Source organism: Lissotriton helveticus, chromosome 8, assembly GCF_964261635.1.
Source record: "Lissotriton helveticus chromosome 8, aLisHel1.1, whole genome shotgun sequence".
NCBI classification, from domain to species: Eukaryota; Metazoa; Chordata; class Amphibia; order Caudata; family Salamandridae; genus Lissotriton; species Lissotriton helveticus.
In genome coordinates this window covers 1,216,257,884-1,216,281,564 of record NC_136069.1, presented here as the reverse complement: position 1 = coordinate 1,216,281,564, position 23,681 = coordinate 1,216,257,884, and the positions used below count along the sequence as shown (strand labels likewise).

The window sequence follows — 23,681 nt, the reverse complement described above, 5'->3', positions numbered from 1 at the left end:
ACAATTTTGCCAAGTTTCGTGCAAATCCATTCAGCCGTTCGATTATTATTATTATTTATTTTTTTGCCCCGCGGGGCCCTTTTAAAACCTCCACATCAAACCTAAGAGGTCAAGGAGGATCTACTATGCCCCCTTATGGTCATTTGCCCCTTCGCTTTGGGATCCTCTTGTCTCTCGATCCTACCGAGAGACAAGATGGCGGCCGCTACGGACTGTTTGCAATGTTTACAGACGCCGGAGAACCAATCAGCTTCGCAAACCTCCGTTACGCGAAGCGGAGCGCTGTTACAGATATATATCTTTTTTTTAACGTTAATTTCTCAAAATCCACTGGAGCACATATATTGAGACCTAGCAAAGGCACATCGGGCTACCAGTCCCTAATATTTTACCAAGTTTCGTGCAAATCCATTCAGCCGTTCGATTATTATTATTATTATTTTTTTTTGCCCCGCGGGACCCTTTTAAAACCTCCACATCAAACCTAGGGGGTCAGCGAGGATCTACTATGCCCCCTTATGGTCATTTGCCCCTTCGCTTTGGCCTCCTCTTGTCTCTCGATCCTACCGAGAGACAAGATGGCGGCCGCTACGGACTGTTTGGAATGTTCACAGACGCCGGAGAACCAATCAGCTTCGCTTCACAAAGCTCCGTACCGCAAAAAGTCCGCGAACCGGAGCGCTGCCCGGTCCGCTGTTACAGATATATATCTTTTTTTGAACGTTAATTTCTCAAAATCCACTGGAGCACATATATTGAGACCTAGCAAAGGCACATCGGGCTACCAGTCCCTACAATTTTGCCAAGTTTCGTGCAAATCCATTCAGCCGTTCGGGCTAAAAGTGAGGCCAACCGCCCTATGGAAAACTCAATGTTAAAACACGTTTTGGGACCCCCCTTTTTTCTCGGCCCCCCCCTTGACGAACCCCCCCCAAATTTTCAAGGGCTGCTCAGAAACAAAATGTGCCATTTTCCTGAAAATTTCAGCCAATTCCGTCCACAAACGCCAAAGTTATTAGACATAGAATTTTCAAAAATCCCATCGAGAAAAAATCCTAACTATATATACCTACTGGCGACCGCCAGTAGGTAATATATATATATATATATATATATATGTGTGTGTGTGTGTGTGTGTGTAAATAATATAAAATGAGTATTCATATGATATGGTCCAGTATTGCCATTGATGGGTTTATTGAGAACCCCTTGGTGCATAATTTGCAATTTGTGCTGCATAATTATAAAATCCTTGCCACATAACTTGGTCCTCCTTGCAGCTTTGACCTAGTACCCCTAAAATGGTAAAGCTCTGCGGAGTGATTTGGGGGCTCACATTATGGTGATGTAATAATCTATATTTCACAGGAATTAGTGCAATATTTCCCGTTGTTAGCTTTACCTTGAAAAGACGAGCTTCACCAATCTCAATTCTACAGACAGCATGTGTTTTTTTTACAAGGCACAGGGTGTGTGTTTTTCTAAAATACTTGCTTATTAACTGCGTAATTAAGTACTGGTGTCTTTATTTTTAATGTATACAAACAGTTCGGTCCAGTATTGCACTCACAACTCCTTTTCAAGCTAATTACCACAAAATCAACACAGAGGAAAAAAGAAAACTACATTAAACCTCATGGATATGATGTCACCAGAACCCCTCAGTGACAATATTGGCCCTTATTACCTGTTACCAGTTATATATGCTCTTTGATATGCATAGCGTGGCCTGCACTCTTTCTTATGCATAGCGTGAGCTGCTCTCATACTAGATGTAACACAATTCATTTGATCACTGTTCATTTTGAGTGTGCAGTCAGAATCCTATAGTTTGTGTAACTTATCGACCTTCGCAATAAAAGAATGGAGCCTCTGATTGCTTTCTTCAAGTTATGTTTCTGAATTTAGGAGCATTAAAGTTTTGGTCAAGCTTTACAAAAGTCTAAATATTTGGATGCAATACATTAATTTACAGTAGGGGTTAATGTAAGCTCCTCTCCTTTCTGCAAGATGTGCTTATATGTGGGAGGAGAGTACACTGTTAATTCCATCCACCATACTGATCATGTCGTCCACTATCTTCCGAATTTAGAACTCTGGTGGAAATTAGAGGATGTTACTTTGTTACACTATTGTCCAACTCAAGATCAGGCCGAATGAGGAGCTTAGCTCTTGATTCCAGAAGCATTTGGACAAGTTACATGTGTTTCTGTTCAAGTATTTGGCAAACTTTATATAAGAAATATGTTTTCCTTTCAGCTCACAGGACTTTTTCAGTTTACAGTTCGTTTAGCATCAGAGTCAGAGGCCAGGTTCACCTCTGTAGAAAGGATACATCATTACATCAACGTAAGTCTCTCAATAATATTCGATTTCAATATTCTTGCCTATGCCATCATGTATTTCTAGTACAATAAAAAGGCTTTCTGGCGTGATAAAGTAATTGATTCATAGATTTGTTTAACGTTTATACATGTTTACTTTGTCCTTTTTTTTGTGATCCTTGTGTTTGAACTTTGTTTTCAGGTTACCGTAATTCTAATCCAATGGCTCCCATTTCTTTGCTTAGTTTCGGTACCTCTTCTAAGTACACATACTTGTTAAGAAGCACCTGTAGGGTTATGTACAATTACATGTGATACTATTTTTTTTTCAATCCGACCTTTTTATTGGAACAATATGGCCATCGCATTTAGACAACATTCGGTTTTTGTTTTTTCCATCTATTTATTTTGTAAAATATAAAAAAAATTACCTTTGCACTAGCTTACTAAAACCAGACGTATTAATTTTACTATCGATTGTCTGAAACGTGCTTTCAGGATTGTTAACCATTAATTGCTTTTCATCTTTTTGAGGTGGTCTACCATGCTCTTTCAGCCAAAGACCATAGAGAACCTGGTGTTCAACTATCGATTCTTCAGCTGATTCTTAAAATATCATTCTTTGATGCCTAGAATATAATAATCTCGTCCAGTGCAATCATTTCTGTATAAAATTTAAAAACCTCTCCTTCAAGCTGCTTTCCTTCAGATTCAGATTTGAAACACACTGTGGAGAAAGTCCCTTTAACAATTTTAGCCACACATTAACAAAATTAGCCACACTGTAATAACTGTATTCTTATATTTTCAGAATTGGATACCTTACAAAACAAGCATTGACAAAGCCAATAGGATACACCTTTAAATTGCGATGACAGAGATATTGGTTTTGCTAATTCTTCTCTGCTGTGCCACACATCATAGAAAAAAACATTCTAAGATGGTTGCCCATACATCTGCATGCTTGTATACGTATCGGCGACCATGTTGGTATGTTTTTTGTCAAACTATTAACAAAAATAATTCCAAGAGATTTCCTGGTGCATGTTCCTCCATTTTGCAATTATTTTTTTATAATTTATTATTAATTAACCACTCCAAGATTGTTGACACAATTTTTGAAATTACAGCAAGCAAATGATGGACGGAATGCTGGAAATGCAAACATTCTCCCCCAGTCAAAAGATCTGGGTTAAATCCATTGTTCTTTTGCCCACTACGCCACCACAGTTTGGACCCAGCCATATGGAAATCAGTCTTGCCCTGTGCCCCATGGGAACAGTCCAGACCGAACTGCCAGGCCAGGTCCTCCCTGGACTCGAAACAAGCATCCTGGGATCGGTATCAGGGTATGTCACCCTTCTTCAGTCAGGCTAGCTTGAGTCCCGTGGCACAGTGAGCAAGGGACCCACGTCTGGGCACACTCATCCCACTTAGGGCGAAAAGTGTTACAGCAAACAAATGATGGATGGAATGCTGACAATGCAAACATTCTCCCCCAGTCAAAAGATCTGGGTTAAATCCATTGTTCTTTTGCCCACTACGCCACCCCAGTTTAGATCCAGCCATATGCAAATCAGTCTTGACCCTGTCCCTCGTGGGAACAGTCCAGATCCAACTGCCAGGCCAGGTCCTCCCTGGACCGCAAACAAGCATCCTGGAACCGGTTTCAGGGAATGTCACCCTTCTTCAGCCAGGCTAGCTTGAATCCAGTGGCACAGTGAGCAAGGGACCCACATCTGGGCATACCCATCCCACTTAGGGCGAAAAGTGTTACAGCAACATATGATGGACGGAATGCTGACAATGCAAACATTCTCCCCAGTCAAAAGATCTGGGTTAAATCCATTGTTCTTTTGCCCACTACGCCACCCCAGTTTGGACCCAGCCATATGCAATTCAGTATTGACCCTGTGCCCCATGGGAGCAGTCCAGAATGAATTGCCAGGCCAGGTCCTCCCTGGACCAGAAAGATGCATCCTTGGACCTGTTTCAGGGTATGTCACCCTTGTTCAGCCAGGCTAGCTCGAATCCAGTGGCACAGTGAGCAAGGGACCCACATCTGGGCATACCCATCCCAATTAGGGCAAAAAGTGTTACAGCAAAAAAATGATGGACAGAATGCTGACAATGCAAACATTCTCCCCGAGTCAAAAGATCTGGGTTAAATCTATTGTTATTTTACCCACTACGCCACCCCAGTTTGGACCCAGCCATATGCAAATCAGTCTTGACCCTGTGCCCCATGGGAAAAGTCCAGACCCAACTGCCAGGCCAGGTCCTCCCTGTACCAGAAGTAAGCATCCTGGGACCAGTTTCAGGGTATGTCACCCTTCTTCAGCCAGCCTAGCTTGAATCCAGTGGCACAGTGAGCAAGGGACCCACGTCTGGGCATACCCATCCCACTTAGGGCGAAAAGTGTTACACCAAACAAATGATGGACGGAGTGCTGACAATGCAAACATTCTCCCCCAGTCAAAAGATCTGGGTTAAATTAATTGTTCCTTTGCCCACTACGCCACCCCAGTTTGGACCCAGCCATATGCAAATCAGCCTTGACCCTGTGCCCCATTGGAATAGTCCAGACTGAACTGCCAGGCCGGGTCATGCCTGGACCGGAAACAAGCATCCTGGGACCAGTTTCAGGGTATGTCGCCCTTCTTCAGCCAGGCTAGCTTAAATCCAGTGGCACAGTGATCAAGGGACTCACGTCTGGGCATACTCATCCCACTTAGGGCGAAAGGTGTTACAGCAAAAAAATGATGGACAGAATGCTGACAATGCAAACATTCTCCTCCAGTCAAAAGATCTGGGATTAGTCCATCGTTCTTTTGCCCACTACGCCACCCCAGTTTGGACCCAGCCATGTGCAAATCAGTCTTGACCCTGTGCCCCATGGAAACAGTCCAGACCGAACTGCCAGGCCAGGTCCTCCCTGGACCGGAGACAAGCATTCTGGGACCGGTTTTAGGGTATGTCACCCTTCTTTAGCCAGGCTAGCTTGAATCCAGTGGCACAGTGAGCAAGGGACCCACGTCTGGGCACACCCATCCCACTTAGGGAGAAAAGTGTTACAGCTAACAAAAGATGGACGGAATGCTGACAATGCAAACATTCTTTCCAGTCAATAGATCTGGGTTAAATCCATCGTTCTTTTGCCCACTACGCCAACCCATTTTGGACCCAGCCATATGCAAATCAGGGACCCACGTCTTGGCATACCTATCCCACTCGGACTGGAGTGTTCCCACAAGGAACAGCGTCAAGACTGATTTGCATATGGCTGGGTCCAAGCTGGGGTGGTGAGCAAAAGAATGATGGATTTAACCAAGATCCTTGTGACAAAGGTGAATGTTTGCATTGTCTAGCATTCCATCCATCAATTGTTTCTTTTGCATATTTCGCCCTAAGTGGGAAGGGTATGCCCAGAGGTGGGTACCATGCTCACCACACCACAGGATTCAAGCTAGCCTGGCTGATGAAGGGTGATGTCCTGAAACCAGTCCCAGGATGCTTGTTTCTGGTCCAGGGAGGGCCTGGCTGGGCAGTTCGGGCTGGACTGTTCCCACAAGGAAAAGGGTCAAGACTGATTTGCAAATGGCTAAGTCCAAACTGAGGTGGTGTGGTGAGCAAGAGAATGATGGATTTAACGCAGATCCTTGTGACTGGGGGTGAATGTTTGCATTGCCCAGCATTCCGTCAATTAATTGTTTCTTTTGCACACTTTTTGGAATGGTAAAATAAAATTAAAGGTTGCATGGGATGCCATATGCATTAATGCAAGTGACCAGTCAGTTGCAGTGTGAGGAGAGCTACCAGCTCACATTTAAAAAACACGGATGAGGAAGAGAGCTGGGAGAGCACCCGACAAGTGGGATGTGTGGAGAGAAAGCACAGAGTCAATGGGTGCTTCAGAAAAAGGAGGAAGCAAGAGCACCAAGGCGAGCAATGAGAATTAGCAGTTAGGAAACACAGGCCTGGAGTTCCTAAAACCGTTTCCTAGTTCTGCTCCCATCAAGCGATGGAAAACAAATGACGGCAGTAAAATCAAAGTGAACAAAGTCTCTGACATCACACATGGAAGAGTACACATTTGCACCAATAAAAATTGGTAGGAAAGCAATACTCAACTGGGAAGTCCACACGAGAAACTGACTGCAATTCAATTGAATGAATATCAGAGTCTGAACTGAGCAAGACTACTGCCATGGGGCAACCCAGATGCCATATGTATGTACACTGTACACAATAGGTCTTCGACCACAGGCTAATAAAGCCCTCTGAGGGTGAGGCCTTAAAAATACAAAATTTTAAGAAAATAGAGCCAGAGCTATTCCAGTTACTCCTTTGCAGTTTAACTTTGATTTCTTAATGCTTCTCAAGTTCTTTAGTGTCTCTCCATATGTAGAAAGCTTGTGCTGTATGGTGATAATATACAACAGGCATTGTCAAAGCCTGTAGTCCTTTACCTTTTGGTTTTACTGTTTAAGTCCTATTAGCTCTGCCAGTGCTTTTTACCGATGATGTTTGACCTCATCAAACAGAATAAAATGCTTGTTTGCGAATGCTAAACATCTTTAAAAAAAAGTGTGATGATGTGTAAACATGCACGTGTCTGCATTTTAAGATTTTGATCTCCTAAGAGGTCCATATGCAAAAAATATAATAAATAAAGAGATAAGAACCATAATATAAGTACAAAAAAAACAGTTACTCCCTATAGTGCAATCAATTTCATAAATTGTACCAAGTTATTCAATACAAATTTTTTAAAAAACATTTTAAAAAGTGCATATTTAAGGCACTGCAAACAATAACTAAAACATCCTCTGGGGATTCCCTTTTGAGGTGTCTATGAATGTCACCAGAACACTGTGGAGGTATCGGGCTGTACCATTCGTTTTTGTACTAACTCTTCCTTCAGGACAAATTATGAAGCTGGCCTGTTTGTTGTGCATAATAGTTGGATTTAAGGACAAGTTCCCATAACTCAACACTGTGCCCCATTCAGGCACTTCATTCCTCTGAGTTTGCCTCCAAGTATCAGTGTGTCATCTGTGTAGGTATAGCAGGGGAGAACAAGTTTCGGGGTGATTCGTGAAACGGAGGCTGAGAAAAAATTGGGGTCCCAAAATGTGTTTTCCCCATGCAATTTTCCATAGGGTACTTTAGACACGGCAACATCCCGCACTGCTGAACGGAATTACACCAAATTTGGCAAAAAGGTAGAGTTTGGTTCGTAGATTGTGCTTTTTGTTAAATGGTGTAAATCCGTTCAGTAGTTCCTGAGAAAATCAAAAGTAAAATCATAGATATATGTAAATGTAAATGTACAGGAATTTATATAGCGCAAATCACCAAGCGGTTTCTAAGCGCTTGCTTAGGGAACCCGTCCTGGTATTCCCCTGTGAGATAACCCCGGCAGGGTATCCGCAAGGTGAAAGCCAGGCATCCCGCCGCGAGGGGCCGTTGTGGAGATTAAGCAAGCTATTGCCCAGAGTCGCAGAGTGTGAACCCGTGAATCGAGTGGGCACCGGAGCGAGAATTGTCGAGTCCATGGACATTTTAGGACTCAAGACCCCGCCGAGCCGGGAATTGAACCCTGGTCCCGGGCTGACCTCTGCTTCCAGGTCTGCCTCCTCTAACCAGTGAGCCACACTTCTCCACTATATCTATAGCCGAAGTACGGTACGCGTACCTTCCCGAGCACGAGCTTTATGCTAATTGGCTGTCAACACTGCAAACCAGGAAGTGTTGGCAGCCATCTTGTGCCTCGGAAGAACCAAGGCACAAGAAAACAGAAAAAGTAACGTGAAAAACGCGAAAAGGGGGCAGGGTAGAAACACCCTGACCCCCTAGGCCTTCTCAGGGGGTCCCACAAGGACCCCCAAGACCCAAAAAAGTATTATTTGTTTTTAAATCACGGGGTACACGTAGGGTACGCGTACGCTGCCGATAAAAAAACTGATTTTTATGAGGCCACACCCCTTTTTACACCTCTCTGCAACGCAGCCCCCTGGCGCATACTGGAGGCTCCTGGTGGGCTAGTTGGCCCCCACTGACCCCCAGTATGCAAGGGGATTTAATCTCCCAACTTAGAACGCGCTACGGGGCGCGTTTGCACAGTGGTGAAGGTAGGGGGCGGGGCTTGAGGTGATATGTGTGCAAACATGCCCTGTGGCGCGTTTTAAGTTGAGGAATTAATTCCTCTTCAATCCAGAGGTCCCCTAGGGACCAACTAGTCCAACAGGTACCTCCAGTAAGCACCACGGAGCTGCGTTACAGAGTGTTGAAAAACGGTTCTGTTCCCTGTATTGCTTTATGGGCGATAATTAGCAGCTTAAATGTGGATCTGTGGCAACCGGTAACCAATGTAGAGCCCTCAAGGCATGGGAGATGTAAACTTGTGGCTTTGCATGTGGTAGTCTGGCAGGTTAGTTCTGAATCTGTTGTTCTCTTTTCATAGTTGATAAGGATGATCCGTTGTAGAGGTCATTGGTGTAATCAAGTTTAGAAAGATAGTAGCTTGGATCTTGTGTGGAAATCCCAGGTGGGGTTTTCATAGTAATGACACTTGATCTTGCTAAATTGTCCACTTGGGCATTCATTGATAAATTGGAGTCTTTCTGCCTTAGAAGTTTTAGGAGGTGTTCCCAGATCATCAGGCCAGGTGCAAAGTGGGTCATAATTCTTGCAGTCAACACATGGCAGTGTTTCCGTTTTGGAAGCATTCAATTTGAGATGGCTCCATGTCATCTACTGATCAATGGCTCTGAGGCTACTGAAGATTTGTGAGTTTCCAATGTCTTTTGGACTTTCTAGTTTAAGGAGAATTTGTGTGTCATTTGCATAGTTATAACATGTGAGCTGAAATTCATTGCTGATAGTTGATAATAAATAAATGTTGAAAAGCATGGGTGGGATGATAGAGAGTCTTGAGGGACCTCTGATTTTGTGAAGTTCAGTTTGGATGAGAAAGGTGGAGAATAGATTAATTTTGTTCATTTTTGAAGGTAGGATGTGATCCAGTCGAGCGCAGTCCCCTCCGTGCTGGCTTTGTAGAGTCTTTGGATTGAGGTGCCATGGTCAGCCTTGTCAAAGGCAGCTGAGAGGTCCATGTGAAGTATTGCAGCAACCCCGTTGTGGTTCACTATGTTTTTAAGGTCTACCCAGATGTCACTGAGGGCAGATTCTGTGCCCCTTCATGGGCAGAATCCTGTTTGGAAGTCGGAAAGTATGGAATTATCTTCAATGAATTGTGACATCTTGGCAAATGCTACTCTTTCTATCAATTTGCCAAGTAAAGGTCCATTTGTAGTCGGTCCGTGGTTGCCGAGGTCAAGTGGGTCCAGGTTAGTTTTAATCAATAATGGACGTATGTATGCCTTTTTTAGGTCTTCTGGAAAGATTCCAGTAGTTAAGGAATTATTGATGAGTCTTCTTACTGGTGTGCCAGCAGACATAATTAGAAGAATGTTCTTGAATATTTGTGGTGGACAAGGGACAGAAGGGCTGCCGACAGGCCTGCTTGCTTTGTCAAGAGCCATAATTTCACCTAGTGATATTTGTTTGAAGGAATGGAGAGGCTGGGTTAGCCTACTGTTGGAGGGCATTTTTGGAAATGGGTTGCTGCTGCTGGTTTTCCTTTGTTTTGAATAGAAGTCCAATGTGTCTGCTTTGGTTGTGTAATGATTTGCCAGTTTGTCCGTGAATTCGTGAGTAATGGTGAAGGACTGGACTTTTAACAGTACCAGCGGTGCCAGGGAACAACACCTATAACCTTCATGGAATACCTGTTTCGGCGCACAAACTACAGAGACACGGGACACTTCCTTCGGCGTCAAAGATTCAAGGTTTATTACTGCAGGGAACACAGAAGTCACAACAAGTACAACACGTGCAACTTGGGGAGACTGCTTCAAATTGGTTCTGTGGAGTTGCTCCTTTTATACAGAATTTACTCATAGGACAACATGGTACACAAAAGTTTACAACCTGGTTCCCATAATTATCCCTCAGAGGGGTCGCTTTGGTCACTTTGGTACACATAAGGTCCGGAACATAAGTGCGGAAACATTTGGCGGTTCCCAACTGTAAAAACTCATCTTCCCAACATTAGTGAATTCCAATCGGCAGTAAAACAGATCGAAATAGGGACAAAGACAGGTGCAGGGGAAGATGGAGACAGTGGGGAAATCGAAAAGGGTGTAAAAGGGGAGGTATCGGGAAACACGAGATACAGGCATCAAAGGGACGTGCCTAATGAGATGCACGGCTGAGACAATAAACCGGCACGGCAAGATGAGCCTCGAGCGGGGCCATCTGCCTTACAGTATCATCCCCCTCATCGTAAAAGATATTTACAAAGAACATGTGTCTTCCACAAATATCCTGAGAGTCCCAGGGTTACGAAGCGGACAGTGTCCGTTCGCTGGCTACTTGAGGGCAAGAGACAAAATGGATGCCATATCTAAGATGGAACCCGTGGGTACAGATGAAAAACCCATATATCAAACGAACGGTTTAAGTTAGCACAGCGAAACTGCGCATACTTACTAAACTCGTCATTTGCGGTTCTTAGATACCAGACTCGACCATATTCGTGCGAGTCGAAAACATCACTTAAAATTGTCACGGAACCTCAGACGCTCCTTTTGCCCTCATGTAGGCAAGCACTAGTCGGAATCATATTCGATATTCATCAGACCCTCGAGATGTTGCTGTAGCATAGCTCTGTCCAACCGAGACCCTTTGGTAACAGGTGGCTGTCTCATACACGTTGTAGCACAGAGGCCACATAAGGCAGGACCGCACTGCACGCAAAGGCAACACGTGAACAGGAACACTACAACGACTCCAATGATCGTCAGAATCTTCCAACCCCAAGTCGACATCAGGCCCCAAAACCATCCAAGTAGCGTCCAATCCCCTACATCCACGTGTATGGATTCGGAGATCTTATGCAACTTCGAGATGGCTTGATAGACAGTCGGAGCGTTATCAGGAATGAAAATACAGCAGCTCGAATGGATCACCTTACATACCCCACCTCGATCTGCTAAGATCACGTCTAAAACCATACGGTTTTGTAACGTCATAAGTCTATCCGCCTGAAGTTCTGTGGTGATATTACCAAGGGCACTGGCAGTAATATTAGCTGTCGATTCTACCACTCGAGTCAACTGTCTCAGGTTCCTACTATTAACCATAGGTCCCCAAAATGGGAGGAAACCCTTGAAAAAGTCTCCTGCCTCTTGACCGGCAGTATCCTCTTCGCTAATTACGCCTCTCACAACTCTAGTTTTGTGATAATCTGCATCTACAGTAAACGTCGGAGGCAACAAGTTTGCGATAAAACATGAGCCCATGAAGTCAGAGGGCAACCATGCATACGCACGATCATGACAAATAAAGTATGTACCCTTGGCAGCCAAAAATACAGGGGACGAGACCATTGGCAAAATATAATTTTCAGTGCAAGCACTCTCTCCAAGTCGGGCTTTCGATCTACGGCCGCGACCTATTAAACAAAAATTACCAATGTGGGGTACGACCCATATCGGAGGCGAGCTTTTAAGCTGTTTTTCACCAGTGAACACACTATATTCGCCTCTACTTAGGACCTTATAGGCTTGTACCTCTTCTTCAGGGATAAGCGAGGGATCATAGATATCGCTATCTAAATCCTCTATTGCTATAGACAAAGATTTTTGGTACGAGGTAGGACCAGAGTAGGGGGAACGTGGTTCTCGAATGGGGTGGAAACCCAGTGCGCTTCGAAACATTGTTTGAAATGCTCGAGCAGACCCTTGGGAGCTATACGGTAACACTAGATATGGAATTCCCTTATCCGTGGTATGTGGCATCAACCCACACACCCAACAATTAGTAGTGTTAACCACTAACTGATGCTGATGAAGGAGCTGAATAAAGGAATTGTTGCGGAATTCTGCACGTCTAGCCTGCTCGTGTTCAGGTAAGATGTGAAAAGAATGAGGAGAATCAGTGGAGATGAGTTTAAGGTCAGGGGTAGGAGTAGGTATAGTAGAAGGTAAGAAGTAAGACATTGTGTAATACACTCCACCCGCCAATAACGCAGAACCAGTCACAAACAGTACGAATACTTGAAACACAAAACATTTGGTACGACTGAGTTGCTGCAGCTTGAATCTTTGTGCTTGAGCTCTTTCCAAGTCCATCAGCTTCGCAAATGCCATTCCCTATGACCGTCCGCAACGTTTCTTGACGCACTTCGTTCTGTGTAGCAATAGTCAATTCCTAGGAGTTCCCAGAAATCGACGGTCTTTAACCTAGCGTCAAGACCTACTAACCAGAAGGAAGTACGCGCGCGGCCCTACGGCCTTTATTTCACAAATATATATATATATGAAAACAAATGTCTCTCAGCTGTGGAAACAAAAAGTGTAAGGAACGAAGCTCAATGAATATGTACAGAATAATTACAATAGTATGAGTGTTCAAACTGATCATGGAAAACGGGATAATGCACTTGTCAAGGGACAGAACGGGTTTTTTTATTAGTCTTTAGTGCTGGATCTCAAAAAATATCGGGTTTTCCCAGGACGTGTCTGTTCGTTAAACAAAAGATTCGTCGAAGGGACAACGCCCTTTTGATCAGCTGAATGTTTTGGTCTTGAGTCTTCTGATGTCAAGTGTTCAACAATGCCTTTTTGCTGCACTGAGGATTCTCCGACAGGTTGTGCGTCGCTGAAAGGTACAAATGCTGACAATCTTTCGGTTTCAGTTAATGCACTGCCTTTCCTCACCCACGAGTCTGCTGGCAACGGAATGGGGACTTTCTTGGTATGGGTGGCATGCACCCAATTTTTCCGCCCCTCGAGACGAACTGCAGTTCTCGTGGCAAGGAGGACCTGATAGGGTCCAGTGAACCTGGGATCCAAATTGTTCTTGCGCGAAAAATTTCGCGTTACCACCCAATCTCCGGGCTGGAGCTGGTGGCCTGGACCCTCCGTCTGCGTCGGCAATGCTTCGTGAACCTGTTGGTGAATTAACCTCAGTTTAGCAGTCAAGTCATAAAGATAATCGATCAACATTGGATACTCAAGATCACAAAAGGCACCCGGTCTAGGGACCCCCCAAACATTGGCAGGACGACCGAACACTATTTCATAGGGACTGAGCCCTACTCGGGAGTGTACAGTTGCCCTTGTTGACAGTAATGCTAAGGGTAAAGCGTCAGGCCATGAAAGACCTGTCGTAGCCTGAATCTTTGCTAGTTTTAGTTTAAGAGTGCCATTGTACCCTTCAACCAAACCAGCTGACTGAGGATGATTGGCACTATGGAATTTCTGATTAATTCCAAGGCCCTTGCACACACTCTTCATCACACTCCCCACAAACTCACTTCCGTTGTCTGACCACACAATTCTAGGCATTCCATACCGAGGAAAGTATTCCTTCAGTAGGATTTTCGCAGTGGACAAAGCAGTATTGTCTTTGAGAGGATAGGCCTCAATCCATCGGGAGAATGCGCAAACAACAACTAAAACGTATTTCAAGTTATTGCATCGCTCCATATGGATGAAGTCCAATTGGATCACTTCAAAGGGACATGAAGGGGGAGCAAAACTACCAGGAGGAGTTGGGGTTCCCTTACCAGGATTGTACAACATACATACCATACAATTCTTAACCAAGCGTTCAGCACATTTCGTAATACCATCATTCTTCCACACAGGAAACAGCAATTTACAGATACCTTTCGCGCTAATATGTGCTAACCCATGGGCCATAGTCACAACAGCCAGCACATACGCATCAGGCAACATCCATCTTTTCTGTTCCGATAAGTCAATCCAACAACCATTCGCATCCAACTTTCCCGTACTTTCTTTCCACTTCGTCTTTTCAGTCTCGGTGGCCTCATTCTGAATTGCTTTCACACTTTCGATAGTGTTTTCACACATACTTGATTCTGCAGGCCACCTAACCGAACTCGTCACATACATTCGAGTGCTAAGGTTCCGGGCAGTCTCCTTAGCAGTCTCATCCGCAAACGCATTACCACGACCAACATCATCCGTCACCTTACGATGCGCACTACATTTAACAATCGCCACTTGCTTAGGCAACGTAAGTGCATCCAAAAGATCATTTACAAGCTGGCCATGTTGAATCTTCGTACCATGTGACGTAAGGAATCCTCTCTCTCTCCACAGTCGTCCAAAACTATGTGCCACACCAAACGCATACTGGCTATCTGTAAACACATTCACCCGTTTATCTTTAGACAACACACACGCTCTCGTCAAAGCAATTAACTCAGCAGCCTGAGCCGAATTCTGACTTAACCTTGCGTTTTCCACAATCGTTCTCAATGTAACTACAGCATACGCAGTTGTCACATCACCATTCGGCAACTTGAAACAAGAACCATCCACATATAAAGTACCATCGGGATCTGTCAATGGAGTATCTTTTAGGTCAATGCGACCCTTGGTTTCCTCTTCAGTTCTGAGATAGCAGTCATGTACTGCTTCATCACTTGATTCTGTGTCGATCGGCAGCAATGTTGCTGGATTCAACACATTACATCGTTTTATCCGTATGTGACTGGCCAGCAACGTCAACTCATATCCAGACAATCTTGCACTTGTCAGATGTTGAGTTTTCGTTCGGTTCAATAGAGTGTCGACTGCATGCGGAACCATTACCGTGAGCATATTATCCATGACTAGACCTGCGGACTGTCGAATGGACGCCGCAGCTGCCGCTGTTGCCCTTAAGCAACTTGGCAAGGCTCTTGCTACTGGGTCTAAAGTCGAAGAAAAGTAGGCACATGGGCGTTGCTTACCACCAAAAGATTGTGTCAAAACACTCAACGCACAACCATCCCTCTCGTGAACGTATAGTGTAAACGGCTTACTGTAGTCAGGAGTGCCCAACACAGGAGCCGAACACAACGCATCACGCAATTCAGAAAAACTTTTCTGACATTCTTCAGACCAAGGTACTGGGGATGAAACATCCTTGCACGTAAGGGCTATCAATGGTTTCGCCAACAATGAAAAATTTGGAATCCATTGTCTGCAGTAGGACGTAATACCTAAAAAGGCGCGAACATCTCTCTGGGTTTTTGGCACAGTCATTCGGGAAATTGCTGCAATTCTCTCTGGGGTCAACCTTCTCCCTTCTTTTGACAATAAGTGACCTAGATAGGTAACTTCTTGACAACAATACTGTAGCTTTGAAGGCGATACCTTGCGGTGTAAGTCATGTAGATAGTGCAATAATGATACTGTAGCCGTTTTGCAAATAACTTCTGTATCAGCTGCCACTAAAAGATCGTCAACGTATTGAAGCAAAGCTGCACCTTTAGGTAATACAAAGGCATCAAGCTGACCTTTAAGTGTTTGGCTGTAGATTGACGGACTCTCACAGTAGCCCTGTGGAGCGCGTTTTAGCCTAAAACTGCGACCTCCTAATGAAAATCCGAATAGGTCTCTGCTTTCCTCTGCAATCGGGATGCTAAAGAAAGCATTCTTTAGATCGATCACTGTGAACCAGGAGGCAGATGCCGGAATCATTGTTAGTAAGGCCGTAATGTCGGGAACCACAGGAAATTGCGGAACCACTATTTTGTTTACCTCTCGTAAATCTATAACAAAACGATACACAGGAGGTTTAGTTGGGTCAGTTCGTTTCAGAATCGGCAATACAGGGCTATTGCACACGTTTCCACGAGTTTCTTCAACAACACCTTTTCCAATGAGATCATGAACGATTGCTAACAGCGCTCGTTCGCCCTCAAGAGAAATACGATATTGAGGTAAACGCGGTAATCGCGCATTTGGTTTCAATTGAATCACATAGGGTGGAATGTCTAACAGGCCCACGTCATTGGGACCTGTGGCCCATAAGGACGCAGGGAGGGAACTTAATTCCGGTGGGAATTTATCAACCGATAAATACATGGGAGAGATCACTCTCCGTCCCAATGTAAGCTCCACTCCTTCGGGGGAACAATACAATGTTGCATATAATCGTTTCAACAAATCCAGGCCCAAAAGATTTTCACCACAACCTGTAGATAGAATCAGTGGAGCTGTTAGCTCCCGAGGTCCAATCATAAGAGGCAAAGGACTAGAGACTGGGTTACTAACAGGGGCGCCAGAGAATCCAACGGAAACATTCGTTAAGCCAGACAAAGGTGTGCCAGGGAGTTTCGAATGCATGATGGAACTTTTTGTCGCACCAGTGTCTAACAGAAAAGGCTCAACTACACCTGATGTAGTCACTACAACGTAAGGCCCACTCTGATCGACCGGAACTGACACTACTCCCTCTCTTTGTCGTTGGCTATCCTAGTAGTGGTCATTTACAACAGTCTCGTGGTCTACATAATAATCATCAACATTATACTGTGCGGATCGAACTGACCCCGCATTTCGCTGGTCAAAACAATTATTTGCGTCTGATTGATTTTGATAACGATCACTCTGATTGTGGGATGAACCACGACCTCTACCACGTGGTGCCTGTTGGGGACCACCACCACGGTTTCCTCGTGCTGACACACCATTCAGACGGTCCCGTAAAGCAAGACAATCATATTTTAGGTGTCCCTCTTTCCTACAATATGCGCACTGATTATACCCAAGTGAAGATCTGGAATCAAAGTTGTCAGAGCGCGGCTGTGTCCTATCGAGCTGTGCTCGTGGTCGATACTGCTGTTGCGAATCATTTTGGTTTGATCGTGGAGGGTATGCTTGCTGCAGCAAAACCTTTGTTTTGAGCTCCTTAGTTTTCTTTTCTACACGATCACTTTCTTCCTTTTCCCTATTCTCATAATACTGGGCCGTTGCTAGTATTTGCGCAGGGGTTGAAACTGCCCACGCACTTTCTGAATTCTTCAATTTGTTGCTTAATTCAGGCAACAAATTCAACACGAATTTGTCAACGAATAACCGCTGGCCTCCCTCAGCGCCCATGTCCTGGCCGCTGTGGTCGACAAACGCTTCCTCAAACCTTGTAAAGAAATCTGAGACACTCTCGTCTTTCTTCTGTTTACAAGCTGATAACTTATCCCAGTTCACCTTCATCGCTGGCATGAGAGTTTTCATGAGCGTAATGATTTTCTGAGGCAAATCCAAGATCAACTGTTCAGGTTTAGCCCCACCGACTTGTAATGCATCAGCTGCTAGCAGTGCAGCCCAATCACCCCCTAATTCAGCTGCGTGATTGGCTTGACGAATTTTAGCCCAAACTGGTTGCGGTACAACATTGCCAAACAACATGTCGATGTCGGCAATATTCATAATAGAAGCTTCCACCAGTTGTGATAACTCCTTATAATAACCAGCCGGATTTTTACGCGGATCGGGTAAGGATTGCTTCACTTGCAAAACTTCCGATCGTTTCCATGGAAGATGTATCCACACCCTTCGAAAATGCGGTAGCACCGCAGGGTTAGCTTGCGGATCTCCAGGCACCCACAGTGGCGGAACCTCTCTCATAGGATACTGACCAGGAACCGCTTTCCAATTCTCAGTGGTATCATCCAATGACTCCTGAGAATGTGTTGTGGATCTGAATGCTAATAAGCGTTCCACTGCACGTCGTACATCGTCTCCTATAATCATACCGTTCGAAAAGTGACTCTGAAGTTCAATTATGTCGGATGGTACATTATCTACATCATCATTGTACCACTCTTCTCTCAAAAAGTTACACATCTCCTCAAATACGAATCTCTGCGTAGGCTCATTAAACTGAGAAAACGTATCAAAGACTACACGTGGAGTGTAATTAGCAGGATGTCTTATCCACCTATGTGCCATCGTTACTAACGTCTCTTTCTCCCTACCACTAGGGATCTGACTCCGTCTCTGAGGAGTTTCAGATGAATCAGACGAAAATAACGGACCAGAAAGAGGTGAATAAAGGGTAGCAACAGAGTTAGGAACACGCTTACGAACAGAAGGAGAAAGAAAAACAGGGGCGACAACACTGGAGGTGAAGGAGGGCATAGTAGGAACGGACAAGATAGTTGGAGTAGCAGAAACAACAGTCTGCGAAGGTACAGGTACAGGAGCAGTAGGAACAAGAACAGGTGGTGAAACAAACGTAGGGTTAACAGCGGGCTGGCCCGCAGCCGCTGGAGCAACAAGAGGAACAACAGGAGGTACTACAGGAGCAACTACAGGAGCAGTAGCACCCTGTACATAAGGAGGTGGTGATTTCATCAAATATGATAACAAGGAATCCTCCTTCAAATCTTCTTCTTTCTTTTCTAGATTATTCGGTAAAACTGGGTAACATTTATCTATTTTCATGTGATGCAATCTAGTAGCGATTTCCATGTCTTTTTCTTCTTTGTCTTGTCTACATTCTTTTATAGCTTGCATTATCGGAACAAACTCTTGCTTTTTATCCTTTTTAAGTTGTTTGATTTCTTTCTGCTTGGCCTCTTTACGCCATATCCGAAAGGAATCAAACATAGCTGGCCTAGCTTTCTTTAAAAATAATTTAGCCTCAAGATTATCTAAAATCGAAAGTTCGAAAGTTCCGTGTGATGGCCATCTAAGGTCACCGTCTTTCTTTGTATAGCGGACCCAGTAATCATTATAGATTATAGGACCCACACCATGTCGACTATAAAGATCATGTATCGGAGTTCCAACTGGAGGTATCGGACATGAGTCCTCCAACCGGGAATCCATTGCGCAACATTTGAAAATACGAAACAAATCACTATGGCTAGGCATCGTGCACACTAACCTAGTATCAAACTTCAAGGATTACCGAAGCAATAAAACCTCGTGTAAGTCAAAACCCTCGGTTTTTGGCAATTGCAACTGTCAAATAATACTAAGAACCAATACTAAGAACCACAAATGCAATGGAACCATGCAATACAACAAAGCCTTAAGGCTATCACAAAGCTCGGAGAGCTAACCACAAAGCCTGAGGAGGCTATTACAAAGCTCAGTGAGCTATTACCACAAAGCCTTAAAGGCTAACCACAAAGCTTTCAAAAGCTAGAACAACCACTAAGGACTGGGAGCGACCCACAAATACTTAACTCAGAACTTCAATGGCGTCACCAGGAAGGCCCGTCTATCGTCTCGCTTGTACATAAGGTCTACGCCGGGCGTCGAAGACAGGTCGACAGTCAGGGCATCGGTCCGTCGCAGCCGTCAGGAGGCGGGAATCTTCGCAGGGAAAAACTTCGGGCCACTTATTTCGACAACAGGATCGATGAAGCGGGGTGCACCTTCCCTCGGAGATTTCACACGAAGTTCCTCACGATCATCAGGCTTTGGACCGGACCGGTACCGCTGAAGTCGCCCCACGTTGGGCGCCAACTGAAGGACTGGACTTTTAACAGTACCAGCGGTGCCAGGGAACAACACCTATAACCTTCATGGAATACCTGTTTCGGCGCACAAACTACAGAGACACGGGACACTTCCTTCGGCGTCAAAGATTCAAGGTTTATTACTGCAGGGAACACAGAAGTCACAACAAGTACAACACGTGCAACTTGGGGAGACTGCTTCAAATTGGTTCTGTGGAGTTGCTCCTTTTATACAGAATTTACTCATAGGACAACATGGTACACAAAAGTTTACAACCTGGTTCCCATAATTATCCCTCAGAGGGGTCGCTTTGGTCACTTTGGTACACATAAGGTCCGGAACATAAGTGCGGAAACATTTGGCGGTTCCCAACTGTAAAAACTCATCTTCCCAACATTAGTGAATTCCAATCGGCAGTAAAACAGATCGAAATAGGGACAAAGACAGGTGCAGGGGAAGATGGAGACAGTGGGGAAATCGAAAAGGGTGTAAAAGGGGAGGTATCGGGAAACACGAGATACAGGCATCAAAGGGACGTGCCTAATGAGATGCACGGCTGAGACAATAAACCGGCACGGCAAGATGAGCCTCGAGCGGGGCCATCTGCCTTACAGTATCATCCCCCTCATCGTAAAAGATATTTACAAAGAACATGTGTCTTCCACAAATATCCTGAGAGTCCCAGGGTTACGAAGCGGACAGTGTCCGTTCGCTGGCTACTTGAGGGCAAGAGACAAAATGGATGCCATATCTAAGATGGAACCCGTGGGTACAGATGAAAAACCCATATATCAAACGAACGGTTTAAGTTAGCACAGCGAAACTGCGCATACTTACTAAACTCGTCATTTGCGGTTCTTAGATACCAGACTCGACCATATTCGTGCGAGTCGAAAACATCACTTAAAATTGTCACGGAACCTCAATGGGATGAGTTATTTCTATGCATTTTGTATCCTCTGAGGGTGTACTTTGCCTTTTTAACTTTAAAAAACAAAACATGGGGGGGCTCGGGGCTTGCCCCTGCAGGCCTAAGCACAGTATAGGGGAAACTAGGACACAAATTCAAACAGTCATGGGTGGAAAAAAAACAGTAGTTTTCACAGTACAAATTGCACAGAAACCGAGAGTTCTATTTAAACAGAAATGAGTAGAAAAACATCAGTTTTAAAGTTTCAGAAATTCACATACAAGTCTGTGTTCTTACTTCATTCTTTGTTGTTTGTTCACTGGGCTGTTTAGGGCACAGAGAGGTTGGGGCTACACGATGGAGGTGGGTCAGGTTGTTCAGTCACTCCTGTCTAGCTTGTGTCAACCCTAGAGGAATGCCACACGAGCTTTTACAATGTATATTGGTGTTGATTTTGATTACACATTTTTCCAAGGATCAGTCTTGTCCTTGTTAGGCTTTCAACTACATGTGTTGGTTATATCTACACAAGCAGATATGCCTCTTTGCTGATCAGATCAATCGCTGCCAGTACAACTGACCAGGGAAGCCATTTTAAGTACATGTGCTGGACACTGGTGAATACGAGTTCCCCAGATACATGATGGCTTCACTGAAACCCAAGATGTTTGATGTCAAACATCTTGTATAAATAAATCCACAAGTGATGAATGTATTACTACATGCACCAAGAGGGCACCTTAGAGGTGCCTCCTAAAAAACTACCAACTACTAGTGTGCTGACTGGTTGGTCCTAGCCAGCCTGCCACCACAGACAAGTTTCTGACCCCCAGGGGTGAAGGCCTTTGTTCTCAGGAGGTCAGAAACAAAGCCTGCTCCGCAGAGGGTGATTTGCAAATTAGCATTCCAGGGCAAGGAGCTTCAAAGAACCCACTGCTTTTGGTATGCAAATCTGGCTTCCCTCACAGGAGAGGTTGCCGCCCCCCCCTGTCCAGGGTCCATTTGATGCTTGGACAGCCTGGAAAATTAGTAGTTAGCAAAGGCGTTTTCACCTTCAGGCTAGTTGAAGTGAATACGAAAATAAGTCTGCTATCTTTTTGATGGCAAACTTAGGAACTCTGGGACAGAGTTATGCCCACTTTCCTCCATGAAGTGGTCATATAGGGAGCATGATGACCCCAGGGGTAAGTAGCCCCTTGACTACTACCCTAAACTCACCTAACACCCCTAAAGCCAGTATTTAGGGGAGCCCCTGGCACCAGGAAGTCAAATCCTGCTGACCTGAAATAAAAAGAAGGACGCTGAAGAGTCCAAAAAGCAAGAACAGAAGACCAGCAACTGACGTGGCGCCAACCCTGCCGGCCTGCCTACTGTCCTCAACAATTGCCTGTGCCTCCAAAAGACTGGGAGGACTACCAGCCTTCACTCAAGACCCAGCAACTCCCGTAGAGTAGCAGAGCTACTTCCCTGCAAACTGTAGGCACCCCTGAAGAGCTGCGAGGACTCCGGACCCGGAAAAAGCCGACTGCTTCTGTGCGCCTAGCCCAAGCTGAAGATGGCCAACTGTGCCAGTCCAGTCCCCAGACACTCCAGACTCAAAGCCCACCCTTGGTTTCTCAGCTGTGGACTTCTCAATGCCGCCTGCAGCCTCTTTGTTAGGCCCTCTCTGCCGCAAGAGTCTCTGGTGACAAAAACACCTCTGACCCGGCTGCCCAGGCCCCAGGAGAAGAGGACCAAAGGAGTCCCCACGTCACTGAGACCTGAGACACCCTGTTGGTTCCGACCGACAGGCCTCCCAGTGTGAACCTGCAGCTTGTTTCCGACCAGACCAATCCCCATTGACTAACATCGGGCACCCAACCCTGTACTGCACCTCTGCACCCAGCTGCCTTAGTGCTGCCTGGTGTGACCTCTTGGTGCTTCCTTGGACCTTGCCTTTTAGTCCCAGAGATTGGTCCCATAAGTCTCTGTGAAGTAATTGTATGCAGTATTTGTTTTTCCTCCATAGCATAACATTGCTGCCTTGAAAAATTGAACTGTGTCGACTTTTGAAAACTACAAGTGTTCTATCTAGAAACGTACTTACCTGATCGTATCTATTCTGGTGCCTAAATATATATAAAGAACAAAAGGGGATCAGTCCATCAACACGTGGTGGGGGCTAGACCCTTTATAGAATAAATAACACAATTTGCCCGAACCACAATTACTCAACAAATATTTTTTGAAAGGGAAGAGATCAATTTATTGTGATCACCCTCGACATCCTACTCAATGTCAATCTTTTTATCTTTTTCGAATTAGCACAAACTTTATGACAGAAAACGAACAATACATTCAATATTTACACACCTATATATACTTTGTACACACATAGAAAAAACACATTATTTACGCAATCAATGAAAATTCCAGCATCAAACATTACAAAAGAATTTTGAATACATCACAAAAAACATTATAACAAACATTACGATAAAAAAATGAGAAATAACTATTTTTTAGGGGGAATTGTAAGCAAATCAATGGCTCATAAACAAATTAATACTGGACCAGCCGGTCCTAGTATCATAAAGATGACAATAAATTCCATCCTAGAAAGTGCCGACGCGTTTCGAGATCAGGCACTGTGTCACTGATCTCTCATCAGGGCTGTTTTATTCCTTGTATCTGCAAGATGCAAAGAAAATATTTCACTCATCAATTCCAAAACCACACTCCTTTTAAAACAATGGGATGTGAGGATAAATAGCTACATACAAAACTTGATTATGGAAAGAGCAGGGCATGGGCATAAAGGATTTCAAACGGACTGCTTCTTCACGTGGCCAGGCAGGACAGCCTACAAGAAATTTTGGTGCTTTGGTAAATCAAACCATCTCATGGTTCCATTATTGCGATGTCGCCTACCACTAAATTAGGCATACCTTGCTATTGTCAGCCGCCGCCAAACGGCGTTTTCATATGTATTCCACCACCATGCGGGTCGACTCCTAAAACAATAGTAACAACTGCTTTAGTAATGGGGTGTTTGCCTGCAATTTTCAAATCGCACATGCATAGCAAGTAACGGGAAGGGCAGGAGCCATTTCGCCTACCTTTACG

The 23,681-nt window shown here is 44.7% G+C and overlaps 1 protein-coding gene across 3 annotated transcripts in view; it reads left to right on the top strand.

The window, feature by feature from the left end:
* Window positions 1-23,681, top strand: part of LOC144773252 (ATP-binding cassette sub-family C member 5-like) — a 2,136,031-nt gene that overhangs the window by 1,886,688 nt on the left and 225,662 nt on the right. For all 3 annotated transcript variants that reach the window (XM_078658154.1, XM_078658153.1, XM_078658155.1), the window contains one exon: window positions 2,260-2,349. In XM_078658154.1, the coding sequence (XP_078514280.1) occupies window positions 2,260-2,349 (90 nt within the window). The remainder of the gene's footprint in view (window positions 1-2,259; window positions 2,350-23,681) is intronic.